This window comes from Lolium perenne, chromosome 2 (genome assembly GCF_019359855.2).
Source record: "Lolium perenne isolate Kyuss_39 chromosome 2, Kyuss_2.0, whole genome shotgun sequence".
Lineage (NCBI taxonomy): Eukaryota > Viridiplantae > Streptophyta > Magnoliopsida > Poales > Poaceae > Lolium > Lolium perenne.
The window spans coordinates 216,529,670-216,548,684 of record NC_067245.2 but is presented as its reverse complement, the minus strand read 5'-3'; the positions used below and the strand labels follow the sequence as shown (position 1 = coordinate 216,548,684).

The 19,015-nt window shown below is 43.1% G+C and overlaps 1 protein-coding gene and 2 pseudogenes across 1 annotated transcript; all 3 read left to right on the top strand.

Annotated features, from left to right (window-relative positions):
- Positions 1-11,665: 11,665 nt before the first annotated feature.
- On the top strand, positions 11,666-13,840 carry LOC127329144 (desmethyl-deoxy-podophyllotoxin synthase-like; annotated as a pseudogene).
- A 3,772-nt stretch (positions 13,841-17,612) lies between these two features.
- LOC127329143 (desmethyl-deoxy-podophyllotoxin synthase-like) lies at positions 17,613-18,122 on the top strand. The gene has a single exon (XM_071825592.1). The coding sequence runs from the start codon at positions 17,613-17,615 to the stop codon at positions 18,120-18,122; it is 510 nt and encodes a 169-aa protein (XP_071681693.1).
- On the top strand, positions 18,067-18,914 carry LOC139829909 (desmethyl-deoxy-podophyllotoxin synthase-like; annotated as a pseudogene).
- Positions 18,915-19,015: the final 101 nt, after the last annotated feature.

Sequence of the window (19,015 nt, the reverse complement as noted above, 5' to 3'; positions counted from 1 at the left end):
ACTCACGCATCAGTCCGGAGGCGGGCATGGTGGTGTAGAGCCCTCCGGTGATGATTCCCCTCTCCGGCAGGGTGCCGGAGGTGATCTTCAGAACCCCCCGAGATGGGGTTGACGGCGGCGGCTTCTCTGGAACTTTTCTCGTATCGTGGCTCTCGGTACTAGGGTTTTCGCGACGGAAGGATTATATAGGCGAAGGGGCAGAGTCGGGGGACGCCCGAGGGGCCCACCCCATATGGCGGCGCGGCTAGGGGTGGGGCCGCGCCCCCTATGGTGTGGCCGCCTCGTGGCCCCTCTTTGTCTCCTCTTCGGTGTTCTGGAAGGCTCCGTGGAAAATAAGACCGTGGGCTTTTGTTTTGTCCAATTCCGAGAATATTTCCTATGTAGGATTTCTGAAACCAAAAACAGCAGAAAACAGGAACTAACGCTTCGACATCTTGTTAATAGGTTAGTACTGGAAAATGCATCAAAATGATGTAAAGTATATATAAAACATGTGAGTATTGTCATAAAACTAGCATGGAACATAAGAAATTATAGATACGTTTGAGACGTATCAGTCGGCTCTGGCCATAGGCGACCATGGGCAACGCCCATGGGCCACCGCCTGGGGGGGGCATCAGCACATCTATTTTCTTTGTATATAGTACAGTATAACTTGTTGTTGGAAAAAAATTAGAGAAAGGCCAAAAACCCAGCCGGAAGGAAAGAATCAAAGAAGAAAACGTCCAGGTCCAAGCCCCAAGGAGAGGAACGCACAGACGGAAATCACGGAAACGATGCCTCATTTTTCCATCAGCCAACGCCTCGATCACTTCCCTGGTCACATCGCCTCCCTGCGCCTCCCTCTCGTCTCTCGCTCTGCCTCGCCGGCTCGCCCAAGACTCCCCAACAAATCGCCAGCGGACAGCGTCACAGCGCCCACCGGCCGCCGCCTGAGACCCTGCTGCTGGCTGCTGGCTGCTCCCTAGCTGCTGCTGCTTAGTGCTGCCTTAACTGCCTGCAACTAAGGTATTATGCTCTGCCTTTTTTATAGATTGAAAATTGTGTTTTCATGATATCGTGTCATCTGTTGATCCGTCATCCGTGTAAACAATAGGTTTTACAATGCCGAAGCGGAAACATAAATCCGGTGCTACGAAAAGGAATGAAAAAAGTGAGCGAATCAACTTATTGAATCACAAAGAGGTGCTATAAATAAGTATTTTTCAGCAACAACTAGTGTTGATGTCCATGGCGATAATCAAAGACAAGAATCTGACCCCGAACAAGATGATGATCAAAGTTTAAGTGCAGACCATGTGGTCGATGAACAACCCTTGGATGACAGTAAGTCACTAACTAGGATTGATTTTTTTGCATAAGTACGTATGTAACATACTAACTATATTTTGTTGAATTTAAATGCAGATCTTGATGTTGATGTTAATGATGATAGTGCGGAGGAGGATAATTTGCAGCCTTCGCCTGATGCCCGGAATGGTGATGAACAAGATCATTCTCTGTTATCTCAATATGATCCTAGAACATGGGATAATGTTGACAATTGCAAAAGGGATATATTAATTAAAAATGGGCATGTGAGAGAATTGGGTCCCGAATTCCGTAAGGATGACCTTGGCAGACATTTTTCATATGCTTACTACTCCAGAAATTTAGCTAATTCTGAGGTTACCGACAGAAAGTGGTTTGTTTACTCCAAAGAGGTGGACAAAGTTTATTGTTTTTGCTGCAAGTTGTTCAAATCAAGTCACGGCAGATCTTCGCTAGCGTCTAATGGTATGAGCGACTGGAAGCGTCTGAGTGGAAGACTCAAAGCACATGAGAGTAGTTCTGAGCACTTGACAAACATGAACACATGGAATGAACTAAGGTTGAGGTTAAGCACAAATCAAACAACTGATGATGACATGCAGCGGAACATTGCAAAGGAAAAACAGCGTTGGAGGCACGTTTTGCTAAGAATAGTTTCGGTAGTGAAGTTTCTTGCAAAACGTAATTTGGCCTTCCGAGGATCAAATGAGAAGTTGTATGAAGAAAATAATGGTAATTTTTTGGGTAATATTGAAATGATTGATGAATTTGATCCCGTGATGCAAGACCATATTAGGCGTATCCACAATAATGAAATACATCACCATTATATTGGCCACACTATTCAGAATGAGTTGATCTTACTTCTTTCTAATACCGTGAAGAAGTTTATCTTAAGGACCATCAAGGATGCCAAGTATTTCTCTGTTATATTGGATTGTACCCCGGATGTGAGTCATGCAGAACAAATGACTCTAATTGTGTGTTGTGTCAATATGTCAAGTAACATTCCGAGAGTGGAGGAGTTTTTCCTAGAGTTTCTAAAGTTTGATGACACATCCGGATTGGGGCTTTTTAATGTACTGATGGATACATTGGATTCTCTTGATTTGAATGTCGATGATGTAACAGGGCAAGGTTATGACAATGGTTCCGACTTGAAGGGGAAAAATCAAGGTGTTCAGAACCGTTTGCTTAAAGTTAACCCCAAAGCATTATATATGCCATGCACATGTCATAGTCTGAATCTGACTCTTTGTGATATGGCGAAATCTTGTGAACAAGCTACTTCATTATTTGGCATTATACAACGTATATATGTATTCTTTACACGTTCTACTAAAAGGTGGAAGATTTTACTAGATAATGTACCAAATCTGACTCTCAAACCTTTGTCTAATATGCGTTGGGAGAGTCGAATAAAGAGTGTGCAACCTATAAGGCATCAAACTCTCCAAGTAAGACCAGCTTTGAAGGAATTGGAGAAGGCTTCTACTGATGATCCCGCTACAGTAAGTGATGCTCAATCTTTGTTCAAAGCACTTGGGAAATTTGAGACTTTAGTTGGTATGATTATTTGGCATGATATTCTATTTTCTGTGAATATGGTGAGCAAAAAGTTACAGGAGAAAATTGTCTGCATTGATGCTACTCTCCAACACATTCATAAGGTCATTGAGTATTTTCAGAACTATAGAAATGGGTATAATTTTCTGCTAGTATTGAGAGTGCCAAAGCTATTGCATCAAATCTGGGCATAGAGCCAAAATTTCGTACAAAACGTCAAAGTAAAAGGAAGAAGCATTTTGATGAAGTAAATGATGAAGGTGATGAACTACAACTATCAGCTACTGATCGAATCCTTCAAGGTTACTTACTTTCTTGTCGTTGTAGACACAACAATTGCTTCATTGAATGATCGATTTGTGCAGCTAAAGGAGTTTGAAAAGGTGTTTGGGTTATTATTTAACTCAAAGAAGCTGAAGTCTTCTGATGAGAGTAATCTACGAAAATCTTGCACTGATTTTGCAAAAACTTTTACTCATGAAGAGTCGCATGATGTTGACCTTGATGATTTTTTCTCTGAGCTAAAGGTATTGCAAGTAACTTTGCCAAATGATTTGATGTCAGCGCCTGAGATTCTTCAGTTCGTTACAGCGGTAGATTGCTACCCCAATGTATCAATTGCTTATCAGATCCTCTTAACTATACCTGTGACTGAAGCATCAGCTGAAAGAAGTTTCTCTAAACTGAAACTACTAAAGAATTGTTTGAGGTCAACTATGTTGCAAGAAAGATTGAATGGCTTGGCTACATGTTGTATTGAGAAGGATATCTTGGACAATATCGATCTTGAAGTGGTCCTCAATGATTTTGCATCTAGAAATGCTCGAAGAAGTTTTTTTGTGAAGCACTGAAGTATTGTTGTCGATGGAGTAATAAAACTGGCAAGAAATACTACTACTTATTTGAGGTAATAAAACTAGCAAGAAATACTACTACTTATATTTTGCTACTCCTTTTGTCTCCCTGTCGTTATTTATAGAAACTCATACTATGAATGCATCGATGAATGTTAATTTTAATATTTTGCTAGTAAAACTAGACACATATATTTGTATATACGTACATACATATTAGTTTTAGGGGCCACTTTCATCAGCTTGCCCAAGGACCACAGAAAAGATAGAACCGGCCCTGGTGCCAGGACAACATGATACTGAGCACACATTTAAAGACTCTAGTTTTAGAGTCCTTTGCTGTTGATAAAAGGCATTCACATGCCTCAGTTAGGTGCTACTGATACAAGGCTTCCGGCGAACTGACAATATTTTTAAGTTGGCACGCATGGCGGCGCTTCAGTAACAGCCCGCTGCAGTGAGTATGATCCTGGACATCTCTTTCTTTTGCTGGTACAAGGCGTACAAAATCTACGAAAGGTCGTGCGCCGACGAGAACAACCACGCCACGAAGGTATTGTTGTTTCTGGGAACGGCTGGCATACTACAATATGCAGTGGTATGCAGGGTCACCACAATAATGCTCTTGCAGATTACTAATATTTTTTTAAGCCTTTTGTGTGTGATCAAGTGGCAGAGCTTGACAGAGATAACACCAATTATGATTAAAATTTAAGTAATATTTTAAAAAATATCATTTTCTGGATTTTCCAGTAGTAGGGGGCCATGGCCCCCTGCCCTAAAAAGTTCCATCACTGTGAACAAGGAGCCCTAGGTGTCGCGTTGCTCTAGTGTCCCTAAAATCTATAGACTGGCCATGGATGCTAGGCGCGTTCACTAGAGATAGCATGAATGACAATTGACAAGTGCACATATAGGGCATTCAAGAAGCCAGAGTGCTAGGCAGGGCTGGCTCTGCCACTGGAGACCATGGGCAACGCCCATGGGCCACCGCCTGGGGGGGCATCATCACATCTATTTTCTTTGTATATAGTACAATATACCTTGTTGTTGGAGAAAAATTAGAGAAAGGCCAAAAACCCAGCCGGAAGGAAAGAATCAAAGAAGAAAACGTCCAGGTCCAAGCCCCAAGGAGAGGAACGCACGGACGGAAGTCACGGAAACGACGCCTCATTTTTCCATCGGCCAACGCCTCGATCACTTCCCTGGTCACATCACCTCCCTGCGCCTCCCTCTCATCTCTCGCTCTGCCTCGCCGGCTCGCCCAAGACTCCCCAACAAATCGCCAGCAGACAGCGTCACAGCGCCCGCCGGCCGCCGCCTGAGACCCTGCTGCTGGCTGCTCCCTGGCTGCTGCTGCTTAGTGCTGCCCTAACTGCCTGCAACTAAGGTATTATGCTCTGCCTTTTTTATAGATTGAAAATTGTGTTTTCATGATATCGTGTCATTTGTTGATCCGTCATCCGTGTAAACAATAGGTTTCATAATGCCGAAGCGGAAACATAAATCCGGTGCTATGAAAAGGAATGAAAAAAAGCGAGCGAATCAACTTACTGAATCACAAAGAGGTGCTATAAATAAGTATTTTAAAGCAACAACTAGTGTTGATGTCCATGGCGATAATCAAAGGCAAGAATCTGACCCCGAACAAGATGATGATCAAAGTTTAAGTGCAGACCATGTGGTCGATGAACAGCCCTTGGATGACAGTAAGTCACTAACTAGCATTGATTTTTTTGCATAAGTACGTATGTAACATACTAACTATATTTTGTTGAATTTAAATGCAGATCTTGATGTTGATGTTAATGATGATAGTGCGGAGGAGGATAATTTGCAGCCTTCGCCTGATGCCCGGAATGGTGATGAACAAGATCATTCTCTGTTATCTCTATATGATCCTAGAACATGGGATAATCTTGACAATTGCAAAAGGGATATATTAATATAAAACGGGCCTGTGAGAGAATTGGGTCTCGAATTCCGTAAGGATGACCTTGGTAGACATTTTTCATATGCTTACTACTCCAGAAATTTAGCTAATTCTGAGGTTACCAACAGAAAGTGGTTGGTTTACTCCAAAGAGGTGGACAAAGTTTATTGTTTTTGCTGCAAGTTGTTCAAATCAAGTCACAACAGATCTTCGCTAGGGTCTAATGGTATGAGCGACTGGAAGCGTCTGAGTGGAAGACTCAAAGCACATGAGAGTAGTTCTGAGCACTTGACAAACATGAACACATGGAATGAACTAAGGTTGAGGTTAAGCACAAATCAAACAATTGATGATGACATGCAGTGGAACATTGCAAAGGAAAAAGAGCGTTGGAGGCATGTTTTGCTAAGAATAGTTTCGGTAGTGAAGTTTCTTGCAAAACGTAATTTGGCCTTCCGAGGATCAAATGAGAAGTTGTATGAAGACAATAATGGTAATTTTTTGGTTAATATTGAAATGATTGATGAATTTGATCCCGTGATGCAAGACCATATTAGGCGTATCCAAAATAATGAAATACATCACCATTATCTTGGCCACACTATTCAGAATGAGTTGATCTTACTTCTTTCTAATACCGTGAAGAAGTTTATCTTAAGGACCATCAAGGATGCCAAGTATTTCTCTGTTATATTGGATTGTACCCCGGATGTGAGTCATGAAGAACAAATGACTCTAATTGTGCGTTGTGTCAATATGTCAAGTAATATTCCGAGAGTGGAGGAGTTTTTCCTAGAGTTTCTAAAGTTTGATGACACATCCGGATTGGGGCTTTTTAATGTACTGATGGATACATTGGATTCTCTTGATTTGAATGTCGATGATGTAACAGGGCAAGGTTATGACAATGGTTCCGACATGAAGGGGAAAAATCAAGGTGTTCAGAACCGTTTGCTTAAAGTTAACCCCAAAGCATTATATATGCCATGCACATGTCATAGTCTGAATCTGACTCTTTGTGATATGGCGAAATCTTGTGAACAAGCTATTTCATTATTTGGCATTATACAACGTATATATGTATTCTTTGCACGTTCTACTAAAAGGTGGAAGATTTTGCTAGATAATGTACCAAATCTGACTCTCAAACCTTTGTCTAATATGCGCTGGGAGAGTCGAATAAAGAGTGTGCAACCTATAAGGCATCAAACTCTCCAAGTAAGATCAGCTTTGAAGGAATTGAAGAAGGCTTCTACTGATGATCCCGCTACAGTAAGTGGTGCTCAATATTTGTTCAAAGCACTTGGGAAATTTGAGACTTTAGTTGGTATGATTATTTGGCATGATATTCTATTTTATGTGAATATGGTGAGCAAAAAGTTACAGGAGAAAATTGTCTGCATCGATGCTACTCTCCAACACATTGATAAGGTCATTGAGTATTTTCAGAACTATAGAAATGGGTATAATTTTCTGCTAGTATTGAGAGTGCCAAAGCTATTGCATCAAATCTAGGCATAGAGCCAAAATTTCGTACAGAACGTCAAAGTAAAAGGAAGAAGCATTGTGATGAAGTAAATGATGAAGGTGATGAACTACAACTATCAGCTACTGATCGAATCCTTCAAGGTTACTTACTTTCTTGTCGTTGTAGACACAACAATTGCTTCATATTCAACTCAAAGAAGTTGAAGTCTTTGGATGAGAGTAATCTACGAAAATCTTGCACTGATTTTGCAAAAACTTTTACTCATGAAGAGTCGCATGATGTTGACCTTGATGATTTTTTCTCTGAGCTAAAAGTATTGCAAGTAACTTTGCCAAATGATTTGATGTCAGCGCCTGAGATTCTTCAGTTCGTTACAGTGGTAGATTGCTACCCCAATGTATCAATTGCTTATCAGATCCTCTTAACTATACCTGTGACTGTAGCATCAGCTGAAAGAAGTTTCTCTAAACTGAAACTACTAAAGAATTGTTTGAGGTCAACTATGTTGCAAGACAGATTGAATGGCTTGGCTTGAGAAGGATATCTTGGACAACATCGATCTTGAAGTGGTCCTCAATGATTTTGCATCTAGAAATGCTCGAAAAAGTTTTTTTGTGAAGCACTGAAGTATAGTTGTCGATGGAGTAATAAAACTAGCAAGAAATACTACTTATTTGAGGTAATAAAACTAGCAAGAAATACTACTACTTATATTTTGCTACTCCTTTTGTCTCCCTGTCGTTATTTATAGAAACTCATACTATGAATGCATCGATGAATGTTAATTTTAATATTTTGCTAGTAAAATTAGACACATATATTTGTATATACGTACATACATATTAGTTTTAGGGGCCACTTTCATCAGCTTGCCCAAGGACCACAGAAAAGATAGAACCGGCCCTGGTGCCAGGACAGCATGATACTGAGCACACATTTAAAGACTCTAGTTTTAGAGTCCTTTGCTGCTGATAAAAGGCATTCACATGCCTCAGTTAGGTGCTACTGATACAAGGCTTCCGACGAACTGACAATACTTTTAAGTTGGCACTCATGGCGGTGCTTCAGTAACAGCCCGATGTAGTGAGTATGATCCTTGACATCTCTTTCTTTTGCTGGTACAAGGCGTACAAAATCTACGAAAGGTCGTGCGCCGATGAGAACAACCACGCCACAAAGGTATTGTTGTTTCTGGAACGGTACCCCAATCGAGAGCCTTTGTTACATGTTTATGGGAGGTAAGAAAAGTCCCTGACGTTGCTTAAAAAGAGAGTTTCTATTCAGGTTGATATACTATGTCGTACCCTGTATAAATACATAATATACATCTAACAAGTCCCCTTAATCTCAGCCTAGAAAAAAGTTGATATTACACTTAAACTCAATTAGTAACTTAATAGGCAAAACCTTACTGAAACCATCAGCAACTTGATTCTTGTTATAGATAAACTTGACCTCCAAGAATTTGTTAGCCACTTGTTCAGGAATAAAGTGGTAGTCAATCTCAATGTGTCTTGTATGGGCATGAAAAACATGATTCCCCGATAAGTATGTAGCGCCAAGATTGTCACACCACAAAAATAGTCTTTTAGGAAGAGATATGCCATGTCTCCGAACAAATACTTCAACCCATATTAACTCAGCCGTTACATTGGCAAGAACCTTCGTATCTAGCCTCGATACTAGAGCGGGAAATTGTAGGTTATTTTCTAGCATTCCAAAAAATTAAATTGGGATAAAAAAATATAGCAAAACCTCTCGTGGAGCGACGGTCATCAAGACACCCCGCCCTAATCGGTATCTGAAAATGCACTAAAAAGTGTAGAGGAAAACTGCTAAAAATGATACAAGTGTTGATTGTACCTCCGATATAGTGAAGAATTTGTTTGCCGCTGTCCAATGAGCAGTGGTAGGGGCATGAAGATATTGATAAGGGTTCTTGAAATTGTTCTCAATGATTTTGCATCTACGAATGCACGAAGAACTTTTTTTGTGAAGCATTGAAGTGTGTAATTGTGGATGGAGTTATTGTAACTTGGTTTTTATTTGAGGTAACCAAACTACAATACTTGTTATATTTCTCTACCATTTATTATTATGTCTATCGTAAATATTCGTATAAAATAAAACTATATATCCAGTTATGCATAGAGTGTGGATTTTTGGAGGACGGGCTATACATAGCCCTTTTTTTGAAAAAAAACTGAAAATGGTATTCTGAAGTTTCAAAAAGATCTGAATATTTTTAGATGTGACAATCTTGATTTCTATAATTGTGCAAAATTTGAACTTGAGATAACAAATATTCAAGGCTGCATAAAAATTAGAAAATCTGATAGATCGTAAGATTGTGAGAGTTTACATTGTTTACTATTGTAGATGTCAGATTTTTTTTTCATTTTTGCACAGCTTCGGTTATAAGGTATTTCGCGTTGTAATTTGCACGTTGGTAGAAAACAACAACGTCTACGTCTAGATTTATTTTCGTTAAAAAAAACTTTAAAAAATTATTTTTGAATTTTTCAAAAAATGAGCTATGTGTAGGTCTACATTTTAGGTTTCCTGTTATGCATACACATGTATTATCTTGAAGGAGCCTTTTGTCGACTTTGCCAAAAAAAAAATCCCGAAAAACATAGGGCCGGCCCGATCCCGCTACTCGTGTTCCGGGGCAACTAGGGCCTCGTCTTTGGGTACTACTAGAAAAAGGGAGACCTTTAGAAAGAGAAGTTTTATCCCGGGAAACGAACGAGAACGTGACACGTGTTGGACGCGGACGCGCACGTCGCCCGGGAGCGAACGAACTCCACGCAGCGCGCGTAGACGCCCGCGCGTACGCGTCAAGTACGAACTCGTACGCGACAAAATCTTGTGCTCCTCCTCCCGCGCGCGTAGTACTCGCCCCGGCCTACATGCTAGCACATCTATGCTACAGTACTAGTTTAGGTACGAGCACTACTGAAGCTACTTTAGTTTTTGACACGCGAGCACAGCTCCAAAGTTATATACAAGTACACTTACACGTAACACACAATTACAGTTTTATACAAATATACGAGTACAGTTACGTATAATAGACGAGTACAGTTGTGTGTGACACACGAGTACAGTTACGTACACCGCACGAGTACAGCTGGACACACGGACAAGTACAAAAACAATAGCGCACATGAGTAAGTATAGTCACGCACACGAGTAGGTACAATCGTGTGCATACGGGCAGGTACAGTCACGCATGCGGGCAAGTACATATACGGAAGTACGATCACAAGACACGAGCAGATCTGATCAAGACACGAGGCAGTACGATCGTCCACATAAGACAGGTACAGTCGCGCACACGAACGAGTACAGGTACAGCCGTGCACATGAGACAGGTACAGTCGTCCACATAAGATAGGTACAGTCGCGCACATGAACGAGTACAGGTACAGTTGCTCACACGAGCAAAGGAAAAAATGCACAAAATACCTTCAAAACAGAAGTACTTATCAGTTCATGCACGAGTACAGTTAGATACACAACACGAGTACAATCATAGTAGTATAGAAGTACGAGAAAAAAAAGTATCTCGAAACCTATCAACATGAGATCTAGTTTTGAAGATCTCGACAAGAGAATCTCAAAAGTGAAAACGGTTCGTCATTTGGACTTACGATTCTCAAGATATTTCATTTTGAAAAAACAAATCTAGAAAATAAAGGGAAAAACGCAGCCCCCTCTGCCTTCTCTCTCCTCCCTCATCCCCACCGTGCTTCTCCTTGCGACACGTGTCGAGCAGGGAGACCACTTCCCAGGGATTTTCTGGCACCACAGCGCGCCACTTATCGCGCGCGGAGCGAGTTGTCTTCCCTTCGCGAAGGTCGGCCTTTTTCTAGAGATTTCGCTCGTCTTTGCGCCCTACAACGCGAGCTCCTGTAGGCCGCTTCATGCGGTCCCGATTCCCGAAGCTTGGCGCCACTGAAGAGAAAAAAGATCGGGCCGGCCCATTTATCAGTCGGTAGGCCGCATCACTATGTTCGTTCGCACGAACATGGGTAGCGTCGTTCCCCTGTTTCGGTTTCTACAGTTTTCTATTATTCGGTCTTTTTCTAAATTTGAACAATATACAAATTAAAAAATGTTCAAATTTGAAAATTGTTCAAGTTTGGAAATGTTCAAAACTGAAAATTGTTCAAATTCGTAAAGTCAAACTTTAATAAAAGGTTAGTTTTAAACAATGTTCAAATTTGAAAAAATAATCAAATAAAAAAATGTTTGAGTTAAAAAGAATTTCCAAAATGGAAAAAAGTTATATTAAAGAATGTTCAAATTTGAAAAAAGTTCAAATCTGAAAAGTACAAAATTGAAAAAAGTTTAGATTTTAAAGAAAGTTCAAAACAAACCAAAAACGACAGTAAAACCAAAGAGAACCAGGGAAAACCCCGAAGAAAACCGAGCACAAAACAACAGGAACCCACCGGCCGAAAAAATGAAACCCGAAACCCGAAAATCTCTCTCCCACTAGTGGGCATGGCCCAGCGCCTCGTCGCTTCAGGCGGGAGGTGCTTTACACTGACCTGGTCGGTGGCGAGCGAGGAGCCGCACACCCTCCGGCTGTTGTTGGGCCCAGCCCATGATCCCGACCGGTTGTTAATACGAAGCATTCATGGTGCACCGCTGGTCTGACGTGGCTTGAGGGGCTCGGCCCAACAGCATCAGGTAAACGTTTTTTCTTTTTTCGTTTCTTTTCTTTCTATTAATTTTTTACAGTTTGAATATTTTTGAAAATAAAAAATTATCAAAATCTGAATACTTTTAAATTTTAAAATCGAGCATTTCTGATTTGACAATTTTATTAAGTTTTTCACTTTTTTTAAAGTTGAACAATTTTCAAAACTTTAAATTTGAACAATTTTTAAGTTTGAGAAATTTTAAGTTCGGAAAAAAATTAATCTGAACTATTTTTAAGTTTAAACAATTTTCAAATTTGAACAATTTTTTAAATTAAACATATTTAAAATTTGAACATTTTCAAATTTGAACAAATTTCTGTTTTGAACAAATTTCGAAGCTGAACAATTTTTGAATTTCCGAATAAATTCATTTTTCAAATTTGAATATTTTTTGAATCTTAATAATTTTTCGAATCTGAAGGAGAAAAAGAAACAGAAAAACCAACAGAAAAAAAAGAAGAGAACAGAAACGAAAAGAGCGAAATTCCCGAAAATGCTTATTAGGCCCGGCCCATGTAGAGGTGTGCGGCGTCGGTATAGGATCCGCCGCTTGAGGCAGCCCCGTTGGTCGGAGCCGCGTTGAGCGGTGAATAGGGTCGGCCCCTACAGCGACGGGTGGCGTCATCTCCGCAAGATGTACACCGTCGTGCTCCTCAGCTCCCGCCGCGTCCGCTCCTTCCGCGAGGAGTGGCTAGGCCGCCTCCTGCGGTCCGTCGCGTCGACGGCGGGGCCTGTGAACCTGGCCGAGCGGATATCGGCGTTCGTCTCGGACTCGGCGCTGCACCGCGATCGTCGGGAGGCCGAGCGAGAGCCGCGACACGTTCTTGCGACTGCTCAAGGACGGAGCGAGGGACTCAAGATCGTGCCGGGGATGATCCTGCCGGATCTCGTCCCTTCGTCACGACTCGCGATGCGCCTCATCCGCGTTCCCGCTGTGATCGAGCGCGGTTGCCGCGGTATGTTCCCCATCGTCAAGACCATCATCCGGGAACGTCAGGAGAAGAGAGCTGCCGCCGCAGCTACCGGCGTGGAGCAAGAAGACGAGGACTTGCTTGACGTGCTCATGAGGATCAAGAAGGGCATGGACTCCCAGTATCCGCTCACCACCGAGAACGTCCGAAATATCATAATTGTAAGCAGTCGCCGAATACTGTAAGCAAAAGCAGAGTTACTCTGTTTTTTATTTTCCTTTCGCAGAGCATTTTCAGCGCAGGCAGCGATACATCGGCGACGGTGCTGCAATGGGCGATGGCCGAACTGATGCGGATCCCGACGGTGATGCGGGAGGCCGGAGGCGCAAGAGGAGGTCCGACGAGAACTCGCCGGCCACGACAGGGTGACAGAGGATGGCCTAACAAACCTGCGCTACCTGCGGCTAGTCATCGAGGAGACGCTCCGGCTGCACCCTCCGGCGCCGCTGCTGATGCCGCGGGAGTGCGGCAGCCCGTGCCAAGTGGTCGGCTACGACGTGCCACTGCCCACAGGGCGTGATGGTGCTCGTGAACGTGCGGGCCATAGGCAGGGACCCGGCACACTGGGACGCGCCGGAGGAGTTCGTCCCAGAGAGGTTTCAGCGAGTTGGCAGGGATTTCAAGGGGACAGACTTCGAGTTCATACCCTTCGGCGCCGGAAGGAGAGTCTGCCCCGACATGGCGTTCCGCATCGCGCACGTCGAGCTCGCGCTAGCGGCATTGCTGTTCCACTTCGAGTGGAAGCTGCCGGACGGGATGGTCGCCGAGAAGATGGACATGACTGTGGAGGCCTGGATCACCACGCGCCGCCGGTCTGACTTACTGGTGTTCGCCGTCCCTCGTGTGCCGGTGCCAACGGAATAAGCTGCAAGGCTGGTGCTATGAACATCATGACGCAATTACCGAATGACACGATGACTCAATGCATATGCAACGCTTCTGCAGAGTAAAAAAAAAAGTAACCTGTTTCAACTGCTTCAAAAAGCATGTCTTCTTGTGGCATTGCCTTTTTATCACCTTGCCTTCTTAATTGGCAGAGGAGATCAGGGGCTCGATTACATTCAAACGGATTTTCTTGATGCCTTATTAAAATTACACTTTTCCTAACAAACAGCTAGCTGTTTTACAATTGGTGAACATTCACTTTTTCCACCGTCCGATCTTATTCTTCATTCACCGATCTCAGCTTTGTCTTGTCACGTTATTTGGGCTCGTGTGGGGCTGTCTACCTTTTTTTTCATTTCCACTGTCATTTTCGCTTGGGAGAGGAGGCGCAGGCCGGCAGAGGCTGCCATGGCGGAGCGGTCGGCAGTGACCCTGTAGCTGGCACCACCGGCGACAGAGGGGGCGGTACTTCGGGTGCCAGCGGCACCCTCGGCGAAGATAGAAGTGTCCTCGCAGCTATTGCAAGCGGCGTCATAGAGATCGGTGTAGCGCGAGCCTGCTTGACCTGTGGCAGAGAGATCGGCGATTCGCCTGCGTGGAACCATGGCCGCCGTTTCCGAGAAGGGTATTCCCCGTGCGTTCTTCCTCTGTCCCTTGTATTAGCTCGTTTTCGTTTCGTCTGGTTCGGGCGTTATCTGCGGTGGAGCTGTCGCCGCTCCTTCTCCGTGTGCTCCATATCAAAATTTGAGAGATTTTGTGCAGCCGAGAGCAGGAACTCAGCAAGGATGCCACGCAACATCCATATCTTGGTGTTCAGTGTGATTTAAGGTTCAGAGGTCCAGGGCTCGCATTGTTTTTGTTCTTATTTTTTGTATCCCATCATAATCCCATGCTTCACCCTGCTGATCCTGTGGAGAAGCCATTGGCTGGCTAGGCCGGAAGGCAGGTGGTAGATACAACAGTGGCGTTGAGAGAAGAGGGTCAGTTATAATCTTGCCACTCCCAGTATTAATGGCTCCACAATGACTACGATGCTGATTGGCTGAACTTCTGATTGATCTAGAAGTCTCCCTTGAGTGCTTGCAGATGGTCCAGAGGCTACCAAACTACCCATACGAGTAGTGAACGTTAGCATAGAATCGCTAACACCAGATATTATGATTCCATTGAAATAGAATACTTTGTCTGCACCTGCAGCAGCATGATCTAGTTTGACCAAGGCCGCACCAATTCTGGTGCATTCATATTAGTCTCTCATTCTAGTAGCTCAGGCACTTAGTTTATCTCTTATTATATTTATTTTGTCCCAGTGTACTTTTCATCATTTTAAAATATTTGCCTAGTCGTATTTCTTCATTTGCATCTCATATTTTCAGAGTTATCTCAGTTTCTGTGAATTGCATTAGCTTCAGGCTTCATCAATGAGTCAACTCATTGATCCTTATTTACTTCATTATTTATTACGGTCTTGTTCATTATTTTTTTAGTCATCTCAGTGTGTCCATGTTCTTCTTCAGTCCTGGTTCTTCTTCAGTTCTCGTTGATCCCATTTATTCAGTCAAGTCTTACTCATTCATTGTCAGTTCAGTCCAGTCTTATTTATTGTCACTTCTTAGTTTCTTGAGTACGTATCTTTTATTTTTCAATCTCTATTTAATTTCTCTTCAGTTCCTCTTTTTTTTCTTCACTCATTAGTGATACACTGTTTTCTCATTCATGTATATCATTTCTTCAGTTCACGGTTATTCTTTCTTCAGTTTTTTAGCATCTCACTATATTAGTGCATCCAGTTCATCTTTTGCTCTTAGTACTAAGTCCTTTGCATTTTTTCATTCTCACTTTATCAGTCTCATACTTGCTCATTTATTTGTGCTTTCAGATCTCAGTCTTCATTCATCATTTATTCAGTGATGTCGGAATTGCTATCTTTATTCATTCTGCATTTCCCATTTTAGTCCTCTAAATGTTTTTAAAAAATCAGTCTATCATTGTTTTGCCTTCTCATTATCCATTCATGATGTATGTTATCTCATTATTTCTTCAGTATATCAGTTAGTCTTTTTTCATTTCTTTTCTCAATTACTCTTTCTTCATTTCTTCTTTCTCTCTCAGTTTTATTCTTTCTCTATTTCTTTGTCTCTGTCTCTCTTCATTTATTCTTTCCCAGTGTTACTCTTTCTTCAGTTCTAATCTTTCTTTATTTTTAATTCCCCTCATTTATTCTTTCTCATTTTCACTCTTTCTTCACTTTTATTTTCTCTCTGTCACTCTTTCTTCCGTTTAAGTTCTCTGTCTCTAGTTCGTTAACACCTTTTCTTCTTTATTTAACTCTTTTTTCATTTCACTCTTTGTTTTTTCAGTTTGAATTCTCTCAGTTTCTCAGTTTTATTTGCTCAGTCTTTCAGCTTTAATTATCTCAGTCTCTCAATGCTCTCTATATCTCATTTCATATTTGCTTAGTTTCAAAATTTTATTTCTTCAGTTTAATTTTCTCAATAAGTCAGTTTATATCTTGTTATTTGGTAAGCTGTAAGTTCTTCGGTATTTGATTAAGTCAGTTATCTCATAATGTTTTAGGTAATCTTCATGTTCTTCACTTGTACCCCTAGGTGGTTAAGTCAGGGGTGGATCAAGGTGAGTGAAGTGGTGGGTGTAGTATGCTACTCAAGGTATCATTTTGTACCTTAACATTGATCTTTTTGAAAGGATAGTTCAGCTTTCAGTTAGTTGTTTGGTTTCTTCAGTTTGGAATAAAGCCAATGTGTGCCTATACACTAATTGCTATAGTTTCTGTTTTCAACTATATGTTCACAACCTGCCCTTCAATATTGTTTGTTCTAATTTATACTAGTGGGACGAAAACTGCTACTCCGTAATTAGCTTGGTTTCTTTTGTTTTTAGTTCAGTTTTGAACTTATTTTTGTTTCGAGGTTGAGAGTAAATTTTATACTGTGTATCCTACGTTGATGGGTTTTGTTCTTTAATGGTTAGGAGATTCAGCTGTTTGCTGTAGCACATAGGGCCGGGGAAACTCAGCCTACATTTTAGGTTCCCTGTTATGGATACACATGTATTATCTTGAAGGAGCCTTTTGTTGACTTGGCCCAAAAACCCCGAAAAACCTATGGCTGGCCTGGGCCAATCCTGCTACTTGTGTTTCGGGGCAACGAGAACCTCGTCTTCGTGCCCTACTGTGGGGGCTCCTATAGGCCGCTTCGTGTGGCCCCGAAGCTTGGCGCTGCTGAAGAGAAAAAGATCCGGGCCGGCTCATTTACCATTCGGTAGGCCGCATCGCTATGTTCATTCGCACAAACATGGGCAACGTCGTTCCCTGTTTCGGTTTCTAGGGTTTACTATTACTCGGTCTTTTCTGTTCAGATTCAAAAACTGTTCAAATTTATACAATGATTAAATTTGAACAATATACAAATTAAAAATGTTCAAATTTGGAAATGTTCAAAACTGAAAATTGTTCAAAATCGAAAAAATCAAACTTTAATAAAAGGTCAGTTTTAAACAACGTTAAAATTTGAAAATTGTTCAGAGTTAAAAAAAAGTGTGTGTTAAAAAGAATTTCCAAACTTGAAAAAAATTAGATTAAAAAATGTTTAAATTTTAAAAATGTTCAGATCTGGAAAAAGTTCAATCTTGAAAAAGTTCAAAATTGAAAAAAGAAGATTTTAAAAAGTTGAAAAAAGCGAAAACAACAGTAAAACCGAAGAAAACCAGGGAAAAATCCGAAGAAGCCGAAAAATAAAAAGAAACCAGAAACCCGAAAACAGCAGGAACCCACGATAAAGCCGAAAAATAAAAAGAAACCAGAAACCCGAAAATCCCTCTCCCACTAATGGGCCTGGCCCCGCCGCCTCGTCGCTTCAGGCGGCCCTGATGGTCGGGGTCGCATTGAGCGGTGATTGTCCCTCCTTGAGCCTCAGGTGCACATGTTCTGCTACACGGTGCACCGTCGTGCTCCTCAGCTCCCGCCGCGTCCACTCCTTCCGCCCTGTCCGCGAGGACGGGCTAGGCTGCCTCCTGGCAGGGCCCGTTAACCTGACCGAGCGGATATCGCCGTTCGTCGGGGACTCGGCGCTGCACCGCGATCGTCGGGAGGCCGACCGAGAGCCGCGACACGCGTCCTTGCGACTGCTCAAGGAGGGACTGAAGATCGTTCCGGGGATGATCCTGCCGGATCTAGTCCCTTCGTCACGACTCGCGATGCGTCTCAGCCGCGTTCCCGCCGAGATCGAGCGCGGCCGCCGCGGTATGGTCCCCACCGTCCATGCCATCATCCGGGAACGTGAGGAGAAGAGAGCCGCCGCCGCAGATACTGGCGTAGAAGATGACGAGGACTTGCTTGACGTGCTCCTGAGGCTCCAGAAGGACACGGGATCCCAGTAGCCTTGTAAGCACTCGCCGAATACAGTATACTCTTTTTTTTTTTTCTTTCGCGGGACATGTTCAGCGTTTTTTTTTTTTTCGCGGGAGGACATGTTCAGCGCAGGCAGCGATACATCGGCGACGGTGCTGCAATGGGCGATGGCCGAGCTGATGCAGGAGGCGCAAGAGGAGGTCCGGCGAGAACTCGCCGGCCACGACAGGGTGACAGAGGATGGCCTAACAAACCTGCGCTACCTGCGGCTAGTCATCGAGGAGACGCTCTGGCTGCACCCTCCGGCGCCGCTGCTGATGCCGCGGGAGTGCGGCAGCCCGTGCCAAGTGGTCGGCTACGACGTGCCACTGCCCACAGGGCGTGATGGTGCTCGTGAACGTGCGGGCCATAGGCAGGGACCCGGCACACTGGGACGCGCCGGAGGAGTTCGTCCCAGAGAGGTTTCAGCGAGTTTGCAAGGATTTCAAGGGGACAGACTTCGAGATCATACCCTTCGGCGCCGGAAGGAGAGTCTGCCCCGACATGGCGTTCGGCACACCGCGCACGTCGAGCTCGCGCTAGCACCATTTCCGTTACACTTCGAGTGGAAGCTGCCGGACGGGATGGTCCCCGAGGAGATGGACATGACTGGGGAGGCCTGGATCACCACGCGCCGCCGGTCTGATCGACTTGCTGGTGTTCGCCGTCCCTCGTGTGCCGGTGCCAACGGAATAAGCTGCAAGGCTGGTGCTATGAACATCATGACGCAATTACCGAATGACACGATGACTCAATGCATATGCAACGCTTCTGCAGAGTAAAAAAAAAAAGTAACCTGTTTCAACTGCTTCAAAAAGCATGTCTTCTTGTGGCATTGCCTTTTTATCACTCTGCCTTCTTAATTGGCAGAGGAGATCTGGGG

Coding starts and splice junctions, on each gene's coding strand:
- LOC127329143 (XM_071825592.1), top strand. CDS start 17,613: ATGGTCGGGGTCGCATTGAGCGGTGATTGTCCCTCCTTGAGCCTCAGG.